General features: G+C 47.9%; 1 protein-coding gene across 8 annotated transcripts in view; it reads right to left on the bottom strand.

Moving 5' to 3' along the window:
• The window catches only part of FRMD4A (FERM domain containing 4A), a 331,795-nt gene that overhangs the window by 21,367 nt on the left and 289,870 nt on the right, over positions 1-20,558 (bottom strand). For all 8 annotated transcript variants that reach the window (XR_004348140.1, XM_032620676.1, XM_032620632.1 and 5 more), the window contains exons 15-18: positions 11,623-11,756; positions 6,542-6,664; positions 2,548-2,776; positions 91-147 (exon numbers count right to left, since the gene is read on the bottom strand). Coding sequence is in view for 7 of the 8 variants with exons in the window: in XM_032620676.1 (XP_032476567.1) it covers positions 91-147; positions 2,548-2,776; positions 6,542-6,664; positions 11,623-11,756 (543 nt within the window). In the remaining variant the exon portion in view is untranslated. The remainder of the gene's footprint in view (positions 1-90; positions 148-2,547; positions 2,777-6,541; positions 6,665-11,622; positions 11,757-20,558) is intronic.

The raw sequence follows: 20,558 nt of genomic DNA, 5'->3' as shown, positions 1-20,558 counted from the left end.
GTCTGGCTCCTGGCTTTCCACTGGGCTGTCCCAGACTACACACAGCTTAATCCCAGTTCCGAGTTCTCAAGCAGGAAACAGACAACCTACCATCTTCTAGAACTAGGGCATCTGACAGGGAACTGTCTTCACTGGCAATATTTCCATCTGAGAAGACAAAAAGCAAAAGCCTATGAGGTGAGCACATCCCTTAGACAAAGCCCTATCTGTGAAAAGAGTGGGTTTCCCGCCATCCCATACCCTCCTCTCTCAGAAAAAATAACCATGAAACACAATCAAAATGCTGTTGGGCATTTCTTTTGACAGTCCCTGTGGTGGGTCATGACTCACCCCCCATCCCTGACACTGCAATGCGCCTGGTCTTTGTTTCATTGGTGACAACAGCGGTCAGCAGTTTCATATCCAATATAAAGGCCACCTGGCCTGGCCGAGCCACGTCATCGTCCCAGCCCATCTCAGGGCGTGTTCTGACTCAACCCGAGGAGGTGAACTGCCGTTTGTTCTACACGAGTGAAACTAGGGCGAGGAGCTTGGCTTGGCTCCTGTGGCAGTAAACGGCTTCTCGATAAACGTCTTGAATTGTTAGCAGAGAAAACAAGCTTCTAAATAAATACAGCTTCTCTCTCCGAAGCCTATTCTCATAGACACTATGCAATTAACCATGAGAACACACCCAGAGGGAGACACAAAGGGAATCCTCCCCCTTTAACAGCTGGGGAAACTGAGGGACGTCTAGGGAGGCGTGGTTTGTCTGAGGCTGCGCTGCTCCCCGGGCTAAGTCAGCAAAAGGTTCCGGGTCTTTAGATTCCAAGCTTAATGTTTTCTCTCTTCAAATAACAAACCAGGCTAAGGCGAGGAAGAACATGAATCGCTGCTCTAGCTGAAGTGGGCTCGTCCTGTGATGCAACGTTATTTCAAGGAGGCAGCAAAATGGGGAAGGTACATCCTTGAGCGGTTAAAAACGAACGGCTGTGGGCACAGATGGGACCAAGCCGGTCAGATAGCGATTTACAAACAGACTCTGCCGACCGTCCTCACCGAATGGCCGGCAAACCATGCTCTTTTGTGGTCGACCAGCAGGACGTCCGTCCCTCCGGTGCCCTTCCCAGGCTCTGTCAGCCTTGCTGACGTTTCCACAGTGCTGGGACGCCCCCCAAGTCCCTTCAAGGGGGCAGAAGGAGGTCCCAAGAGGCATTAGACAGAGGAGGGCTGGCTGAATGCAGCTCTGTTAGGGAAAGTGACAAAGTCTTGGCCAGTGACAAAGGGGCGAGGTGGGGAAGGATAGTTATTCCAAATTACCTAGAGCAGAAGAATTTTTTTTTTATGATCTCTCTCACTTTTAACTAGGAATTCGCCTTATTCATATCGCTTGATGAACTGTGAACAATTAGGAGACACAACCTTGACTAGCATCTTGGAGTCACCAGTAAATCATCCCTCCCCCAGGATGCCCAGTTTTAGGTTGCAGCAAAATATATCAATGTATGTAATGGTGGTAAAATACACATAATGTAAAATTGACCATTTTAGCCATTTTTACTGTACAGTTCGGTGGCATTAAGTACATTCACGTCGTTGTGCAGCCGTCACCTCCATCCACCTCCAGAACTTCTGTCATCTTCCCAAACTGAAACTCTGTCCCCGTGAAGCAGTAACTCCCTGTTCCCCTCTCCCAGCGCCCCCTGGTAACTTCTCTTCTATTTTCTGTCTTCCTGGAGCAAAAATATTTTAAATGTGTATAAACTGTGAAAGAAGACTTGATATATATTTTAAAGGATTTGGTAAACAATAAGCTGTATTCAGGGAACTATATTAAATTATCCTGTACTAACCTATAAGCTTATAACCTATAAGCACCTGAAAAAGAATACACGTATCTATTCTCTTGGGAATCACTTTGCTGTACACCTGAAACTAACACAGCGTGATACAACACAACTATACTTCTATTAAAAGAAGAAGAATTTGCTGACTTAAAAAAAAAAAAGGATCATAATAGTTGGAGAGACTTGACGGTTGGTGGTGAATTCTGGGGTATTTCCTACTCGTGTTCACCGAATATAATCCCCACCCACTCCTAACCTCTCCTGATCAGAGTTTGGGGCTCTAGACCACCAGAGGGGGGCAGTCCAGTTCTCCCTAGCTTAAGCATTGGGACAGGAGCCCCTGGAGACAGAGGAGGGCTGCGTGGATGCTGGCCTCAGGGTACCTGAGCCACCCACCTTTCCTTCCAGACCTGGGTAGGGTGACCAGGTCTCTGAGGACCTTGGAGCCTGGGCTGGCCCCTGGCTCAGCTCCCGGTGAGGGCTGAGAGGAGTGTTCTCCCAAGAGGCCATCACGAGGAACAATGATCATTTGATTTGTGTCATCCCTTCTTCCCAGTTTCATTTTACGGATGGAAAAATTAAGGCACAGGGCAGTTAAGCAGCTTTGCAAGGTCGCTCAGGGGGCTGGGCTTTCGGTTCATGCCTTGGACGAAGACCCAGTCCTCTGAGGGTCGGTGGAGGGAGGGCGGCACCCACAGTGGGGAGTGGGCTTGGCACTGACCTTCGATGATCAGCGAGGCCCGCTGGGTGGGTTTCTTCCCAGACTTGACGCGGTTCTCGTTGATTGCGCTTTCAATCTCCTGCAGCTTCTTCAGTGCATTCAGGTAAGAGGTCTTCCTCTGCTTCTTCAGTTTTTTGCTGACGTTAGGGTCACTGGCCAGGCGGCGGGCAGCCTCCGTAATCTGGGACTGAATGGCAAACTCCCGCTCCAGGCGTTCCAGCTCGGCCTCCTGTGAGAAACAGACCACACGTAGGGGGATGCCGAGCGGGCATCAGGAAGACACCTGTCTTCCTGCCCCGCGCCAGGCCAGCGAGCCTCCGTCCCTGGAGGCCAACCCGGCCCCGCCCCGCGGCGGCCCCGCCCCTCCGGTCCGCGGCAGCCTGGGCCCTGGACACGCCCACTTTTGAGACCCTCGGCCCCTGTTCCATCCTGGAGACACGCACCGTCCCTGAGAAGCGGGGAGCTTCCTTGTTGCAGGCCTGGGGGGTCACTAGGGTTTATTTCCAAGGTCTCCAGCAAGGCTCTCAAAGACAGCCTTCCTGGAGATCCAGAGCCCACTGGGTTGGTGTTTCCTTCCCATTGGGGCAGAGCGGGCAGCGCTATTTTTAGAGTGGCCTCTGTCGCGCTTTGCTGTGGGTTTGTTAACAGGGGGCTCCCACAGGTGCCCCCCTGCACACACGCCCTCTGCCTCTCGCATTTTTTTTTTTTTTTTTTTTTTTTTTTTTTTTGCGGTACGCGGGCCTCTCACTGATGTGGCCTCTCCCGTTGCGGAGCACTGGCTCCGGACGCGCAGGCTCAGCGGCCATGGCTCACAGGCCCAGCCGCTCCGCGGCACATGGGATCCTCCCGGACCGGGGCACGAACCCGTGTCCCCTGCATCGGCAGGCAGACTCTCAACCACTGCGCCACCAGGGAAGCCCTGCCTCTCGCATTTTGAGCCCTTCATGCTGGGCCTTGCCCGCACTCACTCACGCGTCCTCTGGAAGCTCTTTTCGCAAGCTCCGGCTGTCCGCTCACGCCTGCCTCTACGTAAAACTTCCACTGGGTGACCAGCGGCCGCGCCCCAAGTGTGGACGGCTGGTGGTGCAGCCGGGTCCCCTGCTACTTGGACCACTCTTGGGCACTCCCTCCTCTCCTGTGTGCCTCCCTCCCTCCTCTACTCCTCACTTTGGCAGAAAGGAGCCCATGGATGAACGTTCCCTCAAAGGGAGTTTTGGACCCGGCAGAAATGCAGCTGTGGCTGCCAGAAGATGCCTGGTGGACCCAAAGGATGAAGGCAGCGCCAGCGTATTAGCTGTGGCTTCTCTGCGGCTCAGCTGGTGCCTTTTTCAAACGCCGACCAGCGAGGCCAGGGGAGCCCAAGCACGTATCTTGCTCTGGGGGGATCCACGGTCTGGCTAAAGCCCGAAAGGAACGGATTTAACCGCGGAGGAGCAGATCACCAAGTTTGCTGGGGCCAAGAGACCTTCCGAATTACAGGCCGATACAACAGCCTCGCCTCTCAGCCCCACGTGCCAGGCTGGGTGCCTCCGTCAGGTACAAAACTCTGAGCTGGACTTCACCTCCTCTTGAGCACTGAAGGGAGGGGGCCCAGGGGTGAGAGTGGAAGGTGAGCATTAAAGGAACTAGTATTAACTTTAAGGGTCTAATAAACTCCCCAGCTCCTGCAAATGCCCGCTGCGTTTCTTCCCTGGAGAAGAGTGACGAGGTGGATTCCTGCCCGGAGCCTTGAGACAAACAAGTCACCAAGGACAAAGCCTCGCAGCTGCTCGCGGGCTGTCAGGGCAGCCCTGGCCCAAGACACCGACCCGGGGTTTTGTGGGAGCCCAGGACAAACTCTTGCTACTTAAACCGAGCCAAGGACAAGGCTGGCAGCCCGTCTGCGCAGATGGCTGCCTGCCGTGTGAACAAGGACGTCAAGGGCATCCCGAGGAGAAACAGGCATTTCCCAGCGGTGTCTGCAGGGACAGGTGAGGAGAAAGGGAAGCAGTGGGATTCTCAGGGAGTGTTAAGTCATCTTTTACTGGAAAGTGTGAAGGAGGCACCACGAGTAGGTGTGATGGGACCTTGGGAAGAACAACGGGGTGCAGGTGGGTGGCGCTCATACATGGGGGTTCTCCCCCGGATCCTTTAGTGCAGGTGTCTGCCCAGAACAAGAGGACTGGAAGTTTCCAGGCAATTCGGATGACAGCTGGGTTTGAAAAACACTCCACCAGATGGTTTCCTAAGTCCCACCGGCCTGCACCCCAGTTCTGACCCCGGTAAAGTCCCAGCCCCAGCCCCAGTCCAGCACGCCTTCTCCAACACCTCCTCATGTTTACTGAGCGTCCAGCAGGTGTCAGCACCGAGTTGAATATTTTCCGTCCACTGGCTCTCTTAATCCCAGCGACAGCCAGAGAAATAAGAGTACCGAACTTCATTTTACATTAGAGGAAAAGCGCCTCCAGAGCTGGGTGAAGCATTCTGGCGCGTCCAACAGTGCTCCCAGCACCCGGGGATGGGGACCTGCTATCACAGATCTCAGGAGACCGAGCCACCCCTTCCGCTGTCTCCAGGGCACATGTGTTCCCCTCTCGACTCGGCTGCCTGTTCACCCACTGCACGTGTCATGTGAGAACATCGGTTCCTCTCACTTTATAAAAAGGCTACATACGCACAGAATTCCTGTCTCCACTGGCTTCGATTCCTGCCCTTTTAAGCCCTCTGCGCGACAGCATCGTAATGAGTAACTGTATTTGGAATAAATTTGGAAAGACATTTCCTGGACGTGCCCCCAGGGCCTGAGGTGTGCCTGGCCTTGAATTTCTCTCGGTTGGAGACTGGATCACTTATTAACCAACTGGAGACCCAAGGCTCCCCTGCCCCCAGATCTGAACTCTCCAGTCCCAGCCCCCACCGAGGTTTAGTCCAAAGAGGGTAAAGTGAGGGGTGCTTTGGGAAGGCGTAGCATCTTTCTCAGGCTTGGGCAGTGATTTTAGCAGCCGGGTGGGGTTAGGACCACCGAGGCCAGGCCCGACTGTCTTTCCCCAGCCAGCGGCATCTCTGCACCTGCTGGCGTGCCCTCAGTGTTCTTTCTTCTTTGGTTGTTTTCTGTCATAGATCAGACAGTACGCTTGGCTCTCTGTGACAAAGAGCTGGGAGAAGAACACGTGAGTGTGATGGACTCTTCTCCCATTAACTTTGCTGCTTGCGACAGGCCTGTTGACGTAGACACACAGCCGCCACAGAAATCAAAATGCTCACAAATTAACGCAAGGTGGCCAATCCAACCGATGGGGGCCACATACTGACCAAGCAGCGAACTTAAGGTAAAAGGAGAGCAACTTAGGAGGAGAGAGGAAATGGCATCCGGTAGAATGGAAACATCCTCGTAGAACCCCGAAACATCCTCGTAGGATCCCGAAACATCCTCGTAGGATCCCGAAACATCCTCGTAGAACCCCGAAACATCCTCATAGAATCCCGAAACATCCTCGTAGGATCCCCAAACATCCTCGTAGAACCCCGAAACATCCTCGTAGAACCGTGAAACATCCTCGTAGGATCCCGAAACATCCTCGTAGGATCCCGAAACATCCTCGTAGAACCCCAAAACATCCTCACAGAACCCCGAAACATCCTCATAGCATCCTGAAACATCCTCACAGAACCCCGAAACATCCTCGTAGAACCCCGAAACATCCTCATAGAACCCCGAAACATCCTCGTAGGATCCCGAAACATCCTCACAGAACCCCGAAACATCCTCATAGCATCCCGAAACATCCTCACAGAACCCCGAAACATCCTCGTAGAACCCCGAAACATCCTCATAGAACCCCGAAACATCCTCATAGCATCCCGAAACATCCTCACAGAACCCCGAAACATCCTCGTAGAACCCCGAAACATCCTCACAGAACCCCGAAACATCCTTATAGAATCCCGAGGCGCCCTCACAAACGGGAAAGTGAGGCGGGTGTAAGAGAACCCCGCCACAGAGAGAAGCACGTACCTCTCCTTTGGGCAGGATTTTCTGCTCGTCCAGTTTGAAGGCTGTCCCGATTCTTCTTCGAACAATGGGTGGTTCCTCTCCTGGATCCAGGGGATACTCCACGGGCAGTTTTCCCGTCAGCTCCTGCAGAAGTGTGACAGCACGAGGGGACAAGGAGTCAGAGTGGGGTACACGACTGGCTTCTAGGACATACACACACACTTCAAAGCACAGATTCAATGCACAGATTCGAAACCATAATCTTACACAATACAATTTCATTTCTCCAAAAACGTAGGAGAATATAGTCCTTCCTTTCCAGAACAGAGGCACTTGGAAAAGATTTTCCCCAAAGTAAATTCCTGTCGGGTAAATAAAATCGCTACTGATTTTCATCATAAAAACCCAAATTTCATTCACTTGTTAACTTCACACGTGTCTGGCATGTCTACCACGAACCTGTTGAGGCCACACAGCCAGTAAGAGCAGAGGCAACATGAGATCTCTGGTCTTTCCGGCTCCAAACTCTGTGCTTATTTCACTGCACCAAATATCTGAGTTTAAAATGGGTCTTTCAAATGAGTTTTCTGAGGAAGCGTGGTATCTATATGGCAAATTCCAGAAAAGGGCATTATAATATAATCTAGAAACTGAGACTGAGTAATAATTATTCTACTCTGGCCAGATGCTCAGGGAACAGGCTGAGTTGAAGAGACATTAAATGTGTACAAATACGAGTTTCAGCGGAAACAAAATATAATCCATATTACTGACAAGGCCACTTAAAAAAAATCTGGTGTATGTGCGTTCGGGGCTCTGGAAATCTAACTGCTGTGAGTATAACAACAGTAAATTTACTTGACAGGCCACCGTGGTGACGATGGTCCCGGGCAGTTGCTGAAAGGTCTGTGGGATGACTCAGCGTTAGAATTAGGCTTTATATGAGCAGCTTACGTCTGGGCTCAACAGAGAAAATCTGAGTCAGCAGCTAATCCACGTGGTAGAGCCCAGGCGTCCAATGCAAGGAGTCACTTCCAGGGACCAGAAAACCCTGGGAGACCCACTGCCTGCTTCCAAGGGACCGGTGGCCCTTCCAGGCAGAGCCCAGCCCTGGTCTCTAGTCCCAAATCAACACAGATGTAGCACAAAGACCCAAGGCAGGCTCTTCTCGGGAACATCCATCACCAATGCAGAATGAAGCTTCTGTGCCGGGCAGCCTCGTAAGGGCAGCAAAGCTCTGATCATCAGATTCCACGGGCAGTCTGACCTTCTAACAGGAGGAGTGACATGGCTTCTCTGTGCCACTGCTGTGTGTACACATTGGTGTGTGTGTCTGTACACACTGGGGCATGTGTGTGTGGGGGGGTACACCTGGCATGTACAAGCACACCCACTTGCACTGCGATCCTAGGCCTCTTTCCTCCTGGGTTCAGGCCACTGGGAAAAGACCTCTTGGATTTTTATTCCTCATTGCAAGCATTTCAGAGCACAGTGGCCAACTCTTTGAGTATGAACTGCTCTGCAGTTTTCGTCCCTGTTTTTTTTCCTCTTTTTCTAAACGTGGTTCAAATGTCTCCCAAGTAGTTGTGTGTTTATTCTGCAACATTTTATTTGCTTCCCTAAAAGTCTGCCTATAAATAACGTATTGAGGACTTTATACTATTAGGACTTTCTTTTTTACTTTGAAACTTATAAAAAGGAGGGGAAAGTTGTTAAAATGGCCGTTGATTTATAACTCTAAAGAGCCTGTGGTTTTCTAACACAACATTGCAAATCAACTATAGTCTAATATAAAATAAAAATTTTTTTAAATCTATGAAAAATTTAAATGCTGTCTCTAAGTTTGTGAATTTAAGCTACTACAAAGTAAAAGAAAATTTTGAACAGCTGTATTAGTAATTACTGCAAATTGAGAATCTGTATTGTCCCAGCAAGAGTACCAGGCCTCCCTAGAATAATGAAATAAAACTTTAAAGAAGAAAAAGAAGAAAAAAAAGAGTCTGTGGTTTTAAAACAAAATATCTTTTTCAAAAATGAAGCTACTGATTTTCCACCATCTGCTTGGAGGTATTTGAGTCCAGGCCTTGATTCTCCATATTTAATCTGACATGTGTAACGAGAGCCGCCTGGGGAAGGAGGAATTTAACACACTCTTGGGGAGGGCTCGGCCTGGTTCCCTTTCTCTTCTTATGTTGGTTATATTTTGCCAGACGCTCCCACAGCACCTCCTTCTGGCTGCCCCACACCCCAGGGGACAAAAAGTACTGCTGGATACCCTTAGCTGAGGGGGGGTGTGTGACACAGAAAGAGCAGGACAGAGTCAGGACAGAAGTTCTCCTGTCCCCTAACCTCAGAGGAGTGAAGTTCCTTCTGCTGCTCAAGTTCTGTTTTCTGTGTCCACATAGTAAGAAGCAGGAGCTTTGAGGCACAGAGACCTTCACTAGACGTGTTAACCTTGCCCGGACATGTTCCGCCAGTTTTGTCATGCTGATTCCCTGCTGGGTTTAGGGATGCTGCCTTTATTAAAAACACAACAAGGCTTGACAAATTGTTAAATGCAGGCACCCACACCCATGTTTTCTCAATCCTTCCAGCGTATTCTTTACAAAAAGACTGCTGATATTAACAGTATCTCAGAGCACATCCCCCACCCGGGACAACTGCTTCCCCAAGATTTGCAAAGGATTTGCGCTAATGTGGGTCTGCTTTGAGCGGCTCCGGTTTGAATCAATCCAGAGCATAATTAAGCCAAATTGAACTGTAATATGGTCTCATTCTGTGGCCCCTTGTTTCATTCTTCCTGGGGCAAGGCGTTAGGACTGGGGGGGAGGGGAGTAGGGCTCTTCAACTTAGTTTGGGAAGCTCTTTCCGCTTCCCTTTCTGAACTGTTGACCAACAGAGCTCCTTGTAATGTTATATACAGAACACTCTCTCTCCTGAGGCTCCCACCCCATGGTGTGTGTGTGCAAGCACACGCACACGTGTGTGCATATACACGTACGCACAATAACGCGAGATGCATTAAAAAATCAAGTCTTCAAACATGATAACAAGGAGCTGTGGAATAAGTAGAAGGTGGTGGAAACAGAGGCTCAAATAAATAGAGACAGTGACCTGCCACAGTCTCTAAATCCCAATGAGACATGAGCCTTGTGTATATATACACTTGAGGAAGCATTGCTTTGCCTAAAATTAAAAGATTTTTTTAGATGACTAGGCTAGGATTTCATTTACAAATAGCTCGTGTGGCCCAATATCCAAAAAACAAACGATCCAATCAAAAAATGGGCAGAACACCTAAACAGACATTTCTCCAAAGAAGACATACAGATGGCCAAAAAGCACACGAAAAGACACTCAACATCGCAGAGAGAAATGCAAAGCAGAACTACGAGAGGGACTTCCCTGGTGGTGCAGTGGTTAAGAATCTGCCTGCCAATACAGGGGACACGGGTTCGATCCCTGGTCTGGGACAATCCCACGTGCCGCGGAGCAACTAAGCCCGTGCACCACAGCTACTGAAGCCTGTGAGCTCTAGGGCCCGTGAGCCACAACTACTGAAGCCTGTGAGCTCTAGGGCCCGTGAGCCACAACTACTGAAGCCTGTGAGCTCTAGGGCCCATGAGCCACAACTACTGGGCCCACACGCCACAACTACTGAAGCCCACGCGCCTAGAGCCTGTGCTCCGCAACAAAAGAAACCACTGCAATGAGAAGCACAAGCACTGCAACGAAGAGTAGCCCCCGCTCGCTGCAACTAGAGAAAGCCCACAGGCAGCAACGAAGACCCAACACAGCCAAAAATAAATAAATAAATAAATAAATTTATATTAAAAAACTACAATGAGATATCACCTCACACCAGTCAGGATGGCCGTCATCAAAAAATCTACAAACAATAAATGCTGGAGAGGGTGTGAAGCATGTAATTCCTACTGTTGGTGGGAATGTAAATTGGTACAGCTACTGTGGAGAACAGTACTCAGGTTCCTTAAAAAAATAAAAATAGAATTACCATACAATCTAGCAATCCCACTCTTGGGCATATATCTGGAGAAAAACTTGGTTCAAAAGTATACATGCACCCCAATGTTCACTGCAGCATTATTTACAATAGCCAGGACATGGAAGCGACCTAAATGTCCACCAACAGATGAACGGATAAAGAAGATGTGGTACATACATACAATGGACTATTACTCAGCCATTAAAAAGAATGAAATAATGCCATTTGCAGCAACATGGATGGACCTGGAGATTGTCATACTGAGTGAAATAAGTCAGGCAGAGAAAGACAAATATCATATATCGCTTATATGAGGAATCTAAAAAAAAAATACAAATGAACTTATTTACAAAACAGAAACAGACACACACAGACTTAGAGAATGGACTTATGGTTACCGGGGGGAAAGGTGGGGGGGATAGATTGGGAGTTTGGATTGAAATATACACACTGCTATATTTAAACAGAAAAGAAGGACCTACTGTAAAAACAAAACAAACAAACAAACAACAGCTAAAGGAAAAAATGCATCATCTACCAAAAAAAAAAAAAAAGTGAAAGATTCACCAGATCATGAGTTTTGAAGGGGATTTTATATCAAGTGAAATCCTGATTTCCTTGTTGATTCCCAAAGGTACTCCTCACTAAGAGATAAATCTGAAATACACTCAAGAGAAACAAAAGCCGCCACAAGGATAAACTCGGGCACAAGATCTTAGGAAGCTGGCAAACCATTCCATCCAGCGTGGGAACTATCATATGAGGAAATGCTTTATAAACTATGGGGCACCATGCAAATGTTGCTGTTTACCATTGTTATTATGACTGTTATCACTACTTGTCATTTGGCCCCTAGTGGGGTCCCTTTTGGGATTCTGCCAGGACCCACTTTCACTGCTGTCAGAGTGTTTTCATTATGGTCCAAGACTCCTGTTTCTGACGGGGCTTATCCCGGGGGCTGGGGGTCGTCAACAGAAGAGGGCTGGCTTCCCTCTTATGCCCTTTATGACGCCTACCCTTGCCTTTTATAAATACGTGAAGACAGACGAGGGCACAGACAACACAGAGTCCCACAGGACGAACCAGTGATGCTTACGGCTTCTCGGAGGCAGAGTCTCTTCAGCTCTTCCAGCCGCTGGCGAAGCGTTTCCTCCAGAGCTTCCTGCCTGGATTTCAAGGCTGCCAGCATGTCTTTCTTGGCCGACTGCGAGCTATCTGATTCCTGAGAACCTGTCAATTAACAGGGGGGTTACTAGGCCAGCTGACAAGGGGACGCACATCTGGACCACAAAGGAACTGAACTGGAGCCCACGCTGTGACTGTGGGATTTACCCCAGGAATCAAGAGAGTGTGAAATAAAACAGGTGCTCAGAGCTCCAAGCGTGAGGAGCGGATTCTCAGCACTTGGGTAATTTACAGCTGGTCAGAAGGACAGGCGGGGAAATTTACACGCCTCTTCTTTGATTAGCTTAAGATATGTCACACACCCATTTTAATTTCACTAGCAAATTTTAATAGACTTTTTATACCATGAAGGGGAAAGTCAAGTTTAAGCCAGCCATTTTAATACAAAGTTTTAATTTTTTCTATTTAAAAACGCTTATTTTTGCTTAGTACAAAGATAACGCATGTTTATAAAAATTTTGAAAACGTAGACATGTATGAAAAGAATCCATAAGCTAGTCACCCAGAGATAACCACTGTCTTGCATTTTCTTTCAGCCCTTTTACCTAAGCACATATATTTTAAAAATAACATTAAATTTGTATTGTAGTTTTTGAACTCGAGACTGTGTCATGAGCAAATTCCCTCCTAATAAAAGTTATACATATTTTTATATGCAGCACAGAACTATCTGCTTGATGACTCAAATAGCAGACTGCTAGATAGGAAACCTTTGTGGAAGGCAAACTGTAAACCGAACAAAAGGAAAATATGCTGAAATGCCAACTGGAGAGATTTAGGGTAGACCAGAGAATCATTTCTGGGCTGCAGTGTTTACATTCTGAAATAGGTTTCCTGCAGTGAAGCTATGATGCCTTTTCTACCTGGATGGCTAGACAAGGCGCCTTGACTCCCTGAGAAAGGAAAAGCTGATTATTGCTTGCTTCTCGTGTCCATGGAGAGTGGGAGTCTTAGAAATGGATGGGCATTACTGGGTGTGCCTTCAAAGGGCTCACATCATGCTATCTGCAACAGCATCAGATGACATCGAATACTTAGGTATTCATCTAATGGAAGATGGACAAGATCTCTACAATGAAAAGTATAATACTCTGCTGAGAAAAACGAAAGACCTCAAACAAGACAGAGATGTAGTCTGGTCATGGATTGGAAGCCAGACGTTGTAATGATGTCAATTCTTCAGGAACTAAATCAGAGAATCATTGCAACACCAGTAAAAATTCTAGCGGGATTTGTTGGAGGGAGGGGTAGGAATGGTATTTCCTTAGGAAACATTTCGGGACAATTCAGTGAATGAATGACAGATTTGACAATGATCCAGTCAGAATTGCCAGAGTCGACTGTTCTGTTTCTTCCAGTGGTTAAAGAAGGCGTCTCAGAATCACAAGACTAGAAAGGACTTCTATGCTTTGGTATCAAAAACTCTGTGATGGGGACTTCCCTGGTGCTCCAGTGGTTAAGACTCCGCGTTCCCAACGTAGGGGGTCGGGGTTCGATCCCTGGTCAGGGAACTAGATCCCGCATGCCACAGCTAAAGAGCTCGTATGCTGCAACGAAGATCCCCCAGGTGGCAACAAAGTTCCCGCACGCCGCAACTAAGACCTGGTGCAGCCAAATAAATAAATAAGTAATATTTAAAACAACAACAACAGCAACCCTGTGATGCTCAAATCATCCCCATAAATATAAGATTTGTCTCTTATTTAGGCTCTGAGCAGGAATCCCCATATTCCCTCAATTACCAGGCACCTAAGTTCTCATAACCCTAATCTTCAAGAATTCTCAGTGTTTAGGTACAATACATTTTGACTCATTCTAGTTTGAAATAGAGACTCTCCATCACTGCGGGAATGTACCATGTTTATGCCTCCACAGTAGCTAATAAATATTAGCTTGAATAAACAAACAAATAAATGTTGTCATTCGTATGGTTGGATGCTATAATTAAGTTGTATCTCATCTCCGTAAAGACATCTAGTACCTGTAGGTTGTTTCTTTATAGAATCGACCTTCCAAACTTTTAATCATTTCTGTAGCTCTTTCCTGGATTTCGTCCTGCTTCAATCGCATGTTTCCAAATTCAACAGCAAACTCAAACGAAAGCTTGACCCTCACGAAGCCTCCATTACCTCATCGTTCTCATACTAAATCCACATGGTGTCATACTCATGTGACACGTGGTTGGACATTATTGCAGGCTCCTCTTTTTGAAATGCTTCAGGTTTTCTACCCCCATGTCAATTACCCTGAGCTTATTAGTCCTGAACTATCTCCAGTCCACATTCATCTAAGGTAACATAGCTAAATCATTTTGAATCTTAATCTTGTTCCCTGAGTCACAGTCACAGGTGAAGACGCAGGAAAATTTGACGAGCTACGCTCTGTTATTCCATCATCGAAAGAATTAATAAGAAGGTAAAATAATACTGGAAGGAAGTCAGACTTTAGATTTGAAAAACAGACCTGGGGAAACTTGGGTCCAAGAAGATGAAAGGATTTCTAGCACAAATGAAAAATTCATTGTTTTCCTTCTCACCCCTGCCTAACCTCTCAATTGGAGATGGTGATTTATGAAGTCAAATCTAAGAATGAACTCTATTCAAGAATGGCAAAAATCACAACATTAAACTCTGGGTGGTAAAGCCCAGAATTTTTGGATGATCTGATCTCTAGTTATGGATTAGTTAAGCTTTGGTCTTGAGCTCGTTAGCACTCCCTAAATTATGATTACTTATAATAATTAGCCTAAATACCAAACCCATATAAGACAGAGTGATGGCTCAAGAGGCCTTCTCCATATCTGGCACCACTAATGCTGGCTGGCTCTGCTTCACACCTTTATTCCTTTTTTTTTTTTTTTTGCTGTACGCGGGGCTCTCACTGTTGTGGCCTCTCCCGTTGCGGAGCACAGGCTCCGGACGCACAGGCTCAGCGGCCATGGCTCACGGGCCCAGCCGCTCCGCGGCATGTGGGATCCTCCCGGACTGGAGCACGAACCCGTGTCCCCTGCATCGGCAGGTGGACTCTCAACCACTGCGCCACCGGGGAAGCCCCACACCTTTATTCTTGAAGTTGCTTCACGAGGAATATGGTGCCAGGTACCAAGTTAAGTCTTTGCAAAGTAAGTGAGTTGGCCTGGCCTAGACACGCAGAGTTCCATTTTCATCTAACCTGGATGGCGGGTGAAGGGTAAAACGATCTGGTTTTAATGCACTCTAAACCGCTTACTAGATGGGTGACCTTGGACAAGTGACCTGCCCTCCTCAATGTGCTGTAAAGACTAATGAGATCACGTACATTCGGCATTTAGCTTGTGCCTGGGACAGGTAAACCCCCCGTAGGGTAGACCTAACTGGAGTGAGTGCACACACCCACACGGGGACATACCGGCTAGAATTAGAAAGAGAGAAATGATTGAAATGACTTCCTCGCCATTACTCAAGGGGCCATTTGCCAAAGAAGAGAAGCTCTGTACAACGCAGCTACCGCTTGGGCTCCAAAGCTCATCTTTAGAAGGAGCAACAGAGGTCTAGGCACTGTTTTCAAATTTCGTTTCTTGAGCCCCTGGGTTTGCATTTATGCCTTTGGTGCACCTGTGGATGAGGCTGGGACAGAGTCGAGGGGTTCGGCAGGCTCTGGGCCCCCCACTCCACCCTCAAGCTAGGGCGGCTCTGCCGTGGGGTTCTGGTCACAATGCATTTGAAAAAGAGGTTCCCGGTGCCTCTGTTTCTGTAAAGGAAATGCACCATCTGGGCAAGCGTGCTGAGTTCTTAGAGCTGCTCTCTCTTGGAGCTTGTCGTATCTGAAGCAGTCGGGGTGTCACCTGCAACCAGGCCAACGTGGCAACCCTGGGGGGCGGCAGCTGAGTGCCCAGGGACAAGATGGCAACACCAACAGCACAAAGCACTGACGGAAACCAAGAGCATTAGAAGGAGAAGCCCCAGGTGCTCCGAGATGCTGATGTTCTCACCCTCTAGACGTCCCCTGAATGGCACGCGTGACATCTAAAAGGAAGGCCAGCCAGAGAGGCAGAGAGTCACTCTTCATCCTCTCAAGTGGCAGAACAGAGTGAATCCAGGGAGAAACGCCGTCAGAAGAGCCTCAGGGGCACAGGGCAACGAGAGTCTTGCAAACTAAAGGTTTGTGAGCACATCTAAAATGATTCTAGACACAGAAATAATTTCCAGTCAGCACCTACACTTGACGAATGGTATAGAAGCCCTCAGTTACGATGATTTGTCCATTTCCGGTTACGTGAACACACACAGGCAACCCCACTCCAAGGTTATACGTTTAGCCTCTTAGAAATTAACAAGATGGAAATCCGCTATCTTTTAGAGGAGCAGTGAAGGATAAAAGACACCTGGATTTCCAACACGTCAGTTGTTAATTGGCGTCAGATCTCGGGTTGTTAACCTCTCAGAGCCATGATGTCCCCAACTAGAAAATGACCAATTAACTAACCCCCAAGATTCCTCCAAACTCGAAGAATCTAGTACTGAAATAAACAGCTTACTGAGGCAGTTCCCCTCACCTCTTAGCAGTCATTTTTGCAATTTTTACAAAAGGACCCTTACATACGGTGCCATCTTTCTCTTCTTTTCTTTCCCATCTCCGCCTCCAGAACAGACAAGCATCCCTCCAACTCTGGTCCTTCTCCCAGCTATTGCTATAGTTTGCTTCAAATCAAAAGGAAATGTCTAATTATCAACCAGCACCTAAAGGACTGACCTCTGCATCTTATCAACAGGCCAAAGCAAATTATCTGTAAACCTGAATACTAAGTAAGAGTTTAATCTGAGCTTTGTTCGGGATTAATGAAGTACGAAGACGGATGGATGCTCTCTACCGGAGCCAGAAGAGTGAGATTTCAAAACGTAGAGAGTGACAGAGCAGTAGCCAAGCGCTAGTCAGAAAGGACTGTCCAAGCATAATTAACTGGTGCACGAACCCAAGGAAAAACAGGAGTAATCTGAATGCTTTTGAAAGATCTGAGTAGCGAATAAACACTTTGTTGTTGGTGGTGGTCAAACTTTCAAGTAGCACCAAGTTTGTAGGAAAGAGTGATGTGAATACACCTCGGGAAATGTCAACTGGTCTGGCAGCTTCCGGAGACAGAAGTCTACCATCTAGTAGTTTAGAGCTAACAAGTCAGGACTTGTGTCCCAACTCTGTGCCATACTAGTTGTGAGGACTCGGCAATGTCACATGACCGCTCTAAATCTGTTACCTCCCTTCTCATATGGGAACGAAAACAGGACTTCTGGGTTTCCCTGGTGGTTCAGTGGTTAAGAATCCACCTGCCAATGCAGGGGGCACGGGTTCGAGCCCTGGTCCGGGAAGTTCCCACATGCTGCGGAGCAACTAAGCCCATGTGCCACAACTACTGAGCCCACGTGCTGCAACTACTGAAGTCCACGCGCCTAGAGCCCGTGCTCCGCAACAAAAGAAGCCACCGCAACGAGAAGCCCGCGCACCGCAACGAAGAGTAGCCCCGGCTCGCCGCAACTAGAGAAAGCCCGTGTGCAGCAACGAAGACCCAACGCAGCCAAAAATAAACAAATAAATAAACAAGTTTAAAAAGCAGGACTTCTTCAAAAGTTGGGAGAATCAAATGAAATTGATTTGCATTGGCTTGCAAGATGCTTAGAACAGAACGTAATAGGCACTACGTGAGTATTTGTAGCTATTTGTATTCAGGAGTGTCCCCTGGCCTTTGTTAGGAGCTGGCACCATCAATTCATGATGTAAAAGAGGAAGAACAGTGACTAGGCAAGAAGCTGGAAGGCTGGTGGAAGGTGCACATACAGGGAACTCGGGAGAAGAAGGGAAGGGAGGGGATTTTTACAGAACTCTCGATAGGAGCTTCCCACACGTTCTACTTCATTTCATCCTCACAGAAACATTATCCCCATTTTCATAGAAGAGGTCATTGGGATGTTAGGAGGCACAGCTGGGATTCCAACTTGGCGGTTTGGTCTGCTGCATCCCTAGAATGGAAGCACCATGAGGGCAGGAACTGGGTCTGGCTGTAATAAACACGGTTCGTGTGCCAGCCTACCTGCCTCTCCAGCCTAGACCCTTTCTGCAGGACCGCGCGGAGGAACACGTAGGCAGAAAGGAGGGGCCCGCGGGTCCTTCAAATGCGCCAAGGAAGCCACAGAAGTCTCTGAAGCACCTTCTGTGTGCAAGGTGGGGAGGGGGAGACAGGGAATTGGACGCGGGTCCAGCCCTCAGAGAGCCTCGCGTCCAGCCGTGAAAAGCTGTCCAGTGGGAGGAAGGAGGACGTGAGCCGCGCACTTGACGGGCAGAGGCGGCGGCTGCCGCATCCCAGGCCAATTAGGCAATGAACCTGCGGGGCTGACGAGGTCTGAGGCTGAGTCGCCCTGTGGTCCAGTGCCGGGAGGGTCAGCATCAGATGAGCTCTCTGGAAAGCTTTCCCTCCTGCTTACTGCTCAGTCAACATCTCTCTGAACGAGCCCTGATTGAACACGTCTTTTGCTTTTGGCTATCTGATGATCATTTTCCAATCCACATCCTTTATAGAAATAGGTCACTCCTCAGCTGGCTGAGAGGAGGAGAAAAAGGTCTGACCCCAAAGAAGACGATTCCAATCCAAACACAGCCGGGAGTGTCTGAATGACGCACTGAAGTTCAGAAAGACACTTTCAGGGGGTATTTGGAAATCTCCCGAGTGAACTCCCGGACGCTAGGGCTGTTGCTGGACGGAGAGATTCCTGCCACCTCTGGAGAAACTGCCTCTCGGACTTCCTTGTGCTCCAGCTAGGGAACTCCAGGTGTCCCCGGGTGGGCAGCTGGTGCCCTGGGGCAGGATGCGTGCGGAGGGCCGGCCCACACAAACAGCAGCTCCCCTCCCAGCCGGCAGACATGGGGAAGGATGTCCTCATCGGGCTGAGACGGAGAATGTGCTCCAATCTTTCAAAAGACTCTGGGCTACGCTGCACCGGATATGAGAACGTATCCTCTTAAACAGAATATTGTCGGGAACCGGGGCTCATCTGTTTTTACACAGATGGAATTCTGATGACCAGCCCCGCTGATCTCGGGAGACAGAAGGGGTTCTTTCCTCTCTGAAAGCAGGGGAAATTTGAAACAAACAGTACCCCAAAGAAGAAAGAAGTCTGTTGTCCTAAAAGTAAGGGAAGGAAATGACAATCTGTTTAGACTTTTATGAAAAAAAAAAAAAAAAAAAAAAAAAAAAGAAAGTAGGCATATTCCCAGCAGATCTACAAAAGCTATAAGGAAAAGTTTTGGCAGACACCCCAAGAATAAATACAAGGAAAAGGTCTGAACCCTTTATGATGAAGAGATATTTATTTGCCTTACAAATCCTCAATTATGAATTCCTTACAGAAAAGATGTCCTAAGAGAACATGGGAAATAAAGCCACCTGGCAGATTTCAGGATAACTGTGTGTGATCTCTGGAGAGCGTCTCAGGGAATGAAATGTGATTTTTTCACATGAAAAGTGCACGCCTGGAGAACTTTTCATTAGGGTCAGGTATTTTAAAAATAAAACAGTGCATGTATAAGAGCAGTGAAATGGGAGCAATTTGAAAATAAACACCATTTGGTGGCAGCGAAGAGCCTCTGGGACTCAGAAAAAAAAAAAAAAAAAGTGCTCAGTGGCACTTTCACCAAAGGGTGAAGGGTACAAAGATAATTAAAAAGAGAAATGTTCGGGGTTGGGGGAGAGGGAGGGAGGGAGAGAAGTGAACCAATGACTTAAAAAATTAGCAGCATCTGGTAAACTGCCTAGTTGAAACTACTGTTATGAGTTCATTTATATGGTTTCCATTCCTTATATTGTGAAATAAGGGGGCTTATCCTTCTGGCTCCAAGATTCTGTGATTCGACTGTAATATTTAGAAGGCTGGTCTCCATAAATGGGAAGAGAGCAAAAGCTATGGGAGGGGATGGTGATATTTCTTTTTCAGTTCTTAAAATTCCATCAAAGTCGTTCACTTAGGTTACAGATTACCATTCTGCCCTGGTTTTCTTCAGCAGGCAAATATTCCTTTACACGGGAGGGTGTAACTACATCAGTATAAATGGTTTATTAGGGTTTTTTTTTTTTTTTTTACCCCCAGTGAGAGAGCAGAAAGGGACAACCGTGCTGTCTTCTCACAATTTTGACTCAGGCCTGTCCTGCTCAAGCCATGGCCAGAAACATCCATTCCACAGAAGGAGATTTCGCAGCCCTCACCGGTTACACAGTCCCGTATAAACACACCCTGGCAGAAGGCGAGCCCTCTGGCAGCGCTGCTGGCTAAGCCCATCTGCAGGGCACTGAGCCTGGGACCAACACTAAAGGTCCCTGGAAGCCTGGGCATCATTAGACTTAAGAAGAGACAGGCAGTGGATAAAGGAACCTTTAAAAGGCTGGAGAGAAACCAAGGGAAGAGGTAGAATGAGAACCAAAAAGAAAGGATGAAAATGGCACTTCCCTGGCGGTCCAGTGGTTAAGGCTCCATGCCTCTAATGCAGGGGGCGTGGATTCGATCCCTGCTTGGGGAACTAAGATCACACATGCTGGGCCGCAAAAAACTGACCAACTTCCATCGACAGACGAATGGATAAAGAAGATGTGGTACACGTATACAATGGAATATTACTCAGCCATAAAAAGGAACGGAATTGGGTCATTTGTAGAGACGTGGATGGATCCAGAGACTGTCATACAGAGTGAAGTAAGTCAAAAAGAGAAAAACAAATATCGTATATTAACTCATATATGTGGAATCTAGAAAAATGGTATAGATGAACCGGTTTGCAGGGCAGAAGTGGAGACACAGATGTAGAGAACAAACGTATGGACACCAAGGG

Source organism: Phocoena sinus, chromosome 2, assembly GCF_008692025.1.
Source record: "Phocoena sinus isolate mPhoSin1 chromosome 2, mPhoSin1.pri, whole genome shotgun sequence".
NCBI classification, from domain to species: domain Eukaryota; kingdom Metazoa; phylum Chordata; class Mammalia; order Artiodactyla; family Phocoenidae; genus Phocoena; species Phocoena sinus.
The sequence above is the reverse complement of the archived record's forward strand: the minus strand, read 5'-3'. Positions and strand labels throughout refer to the sequence as shown.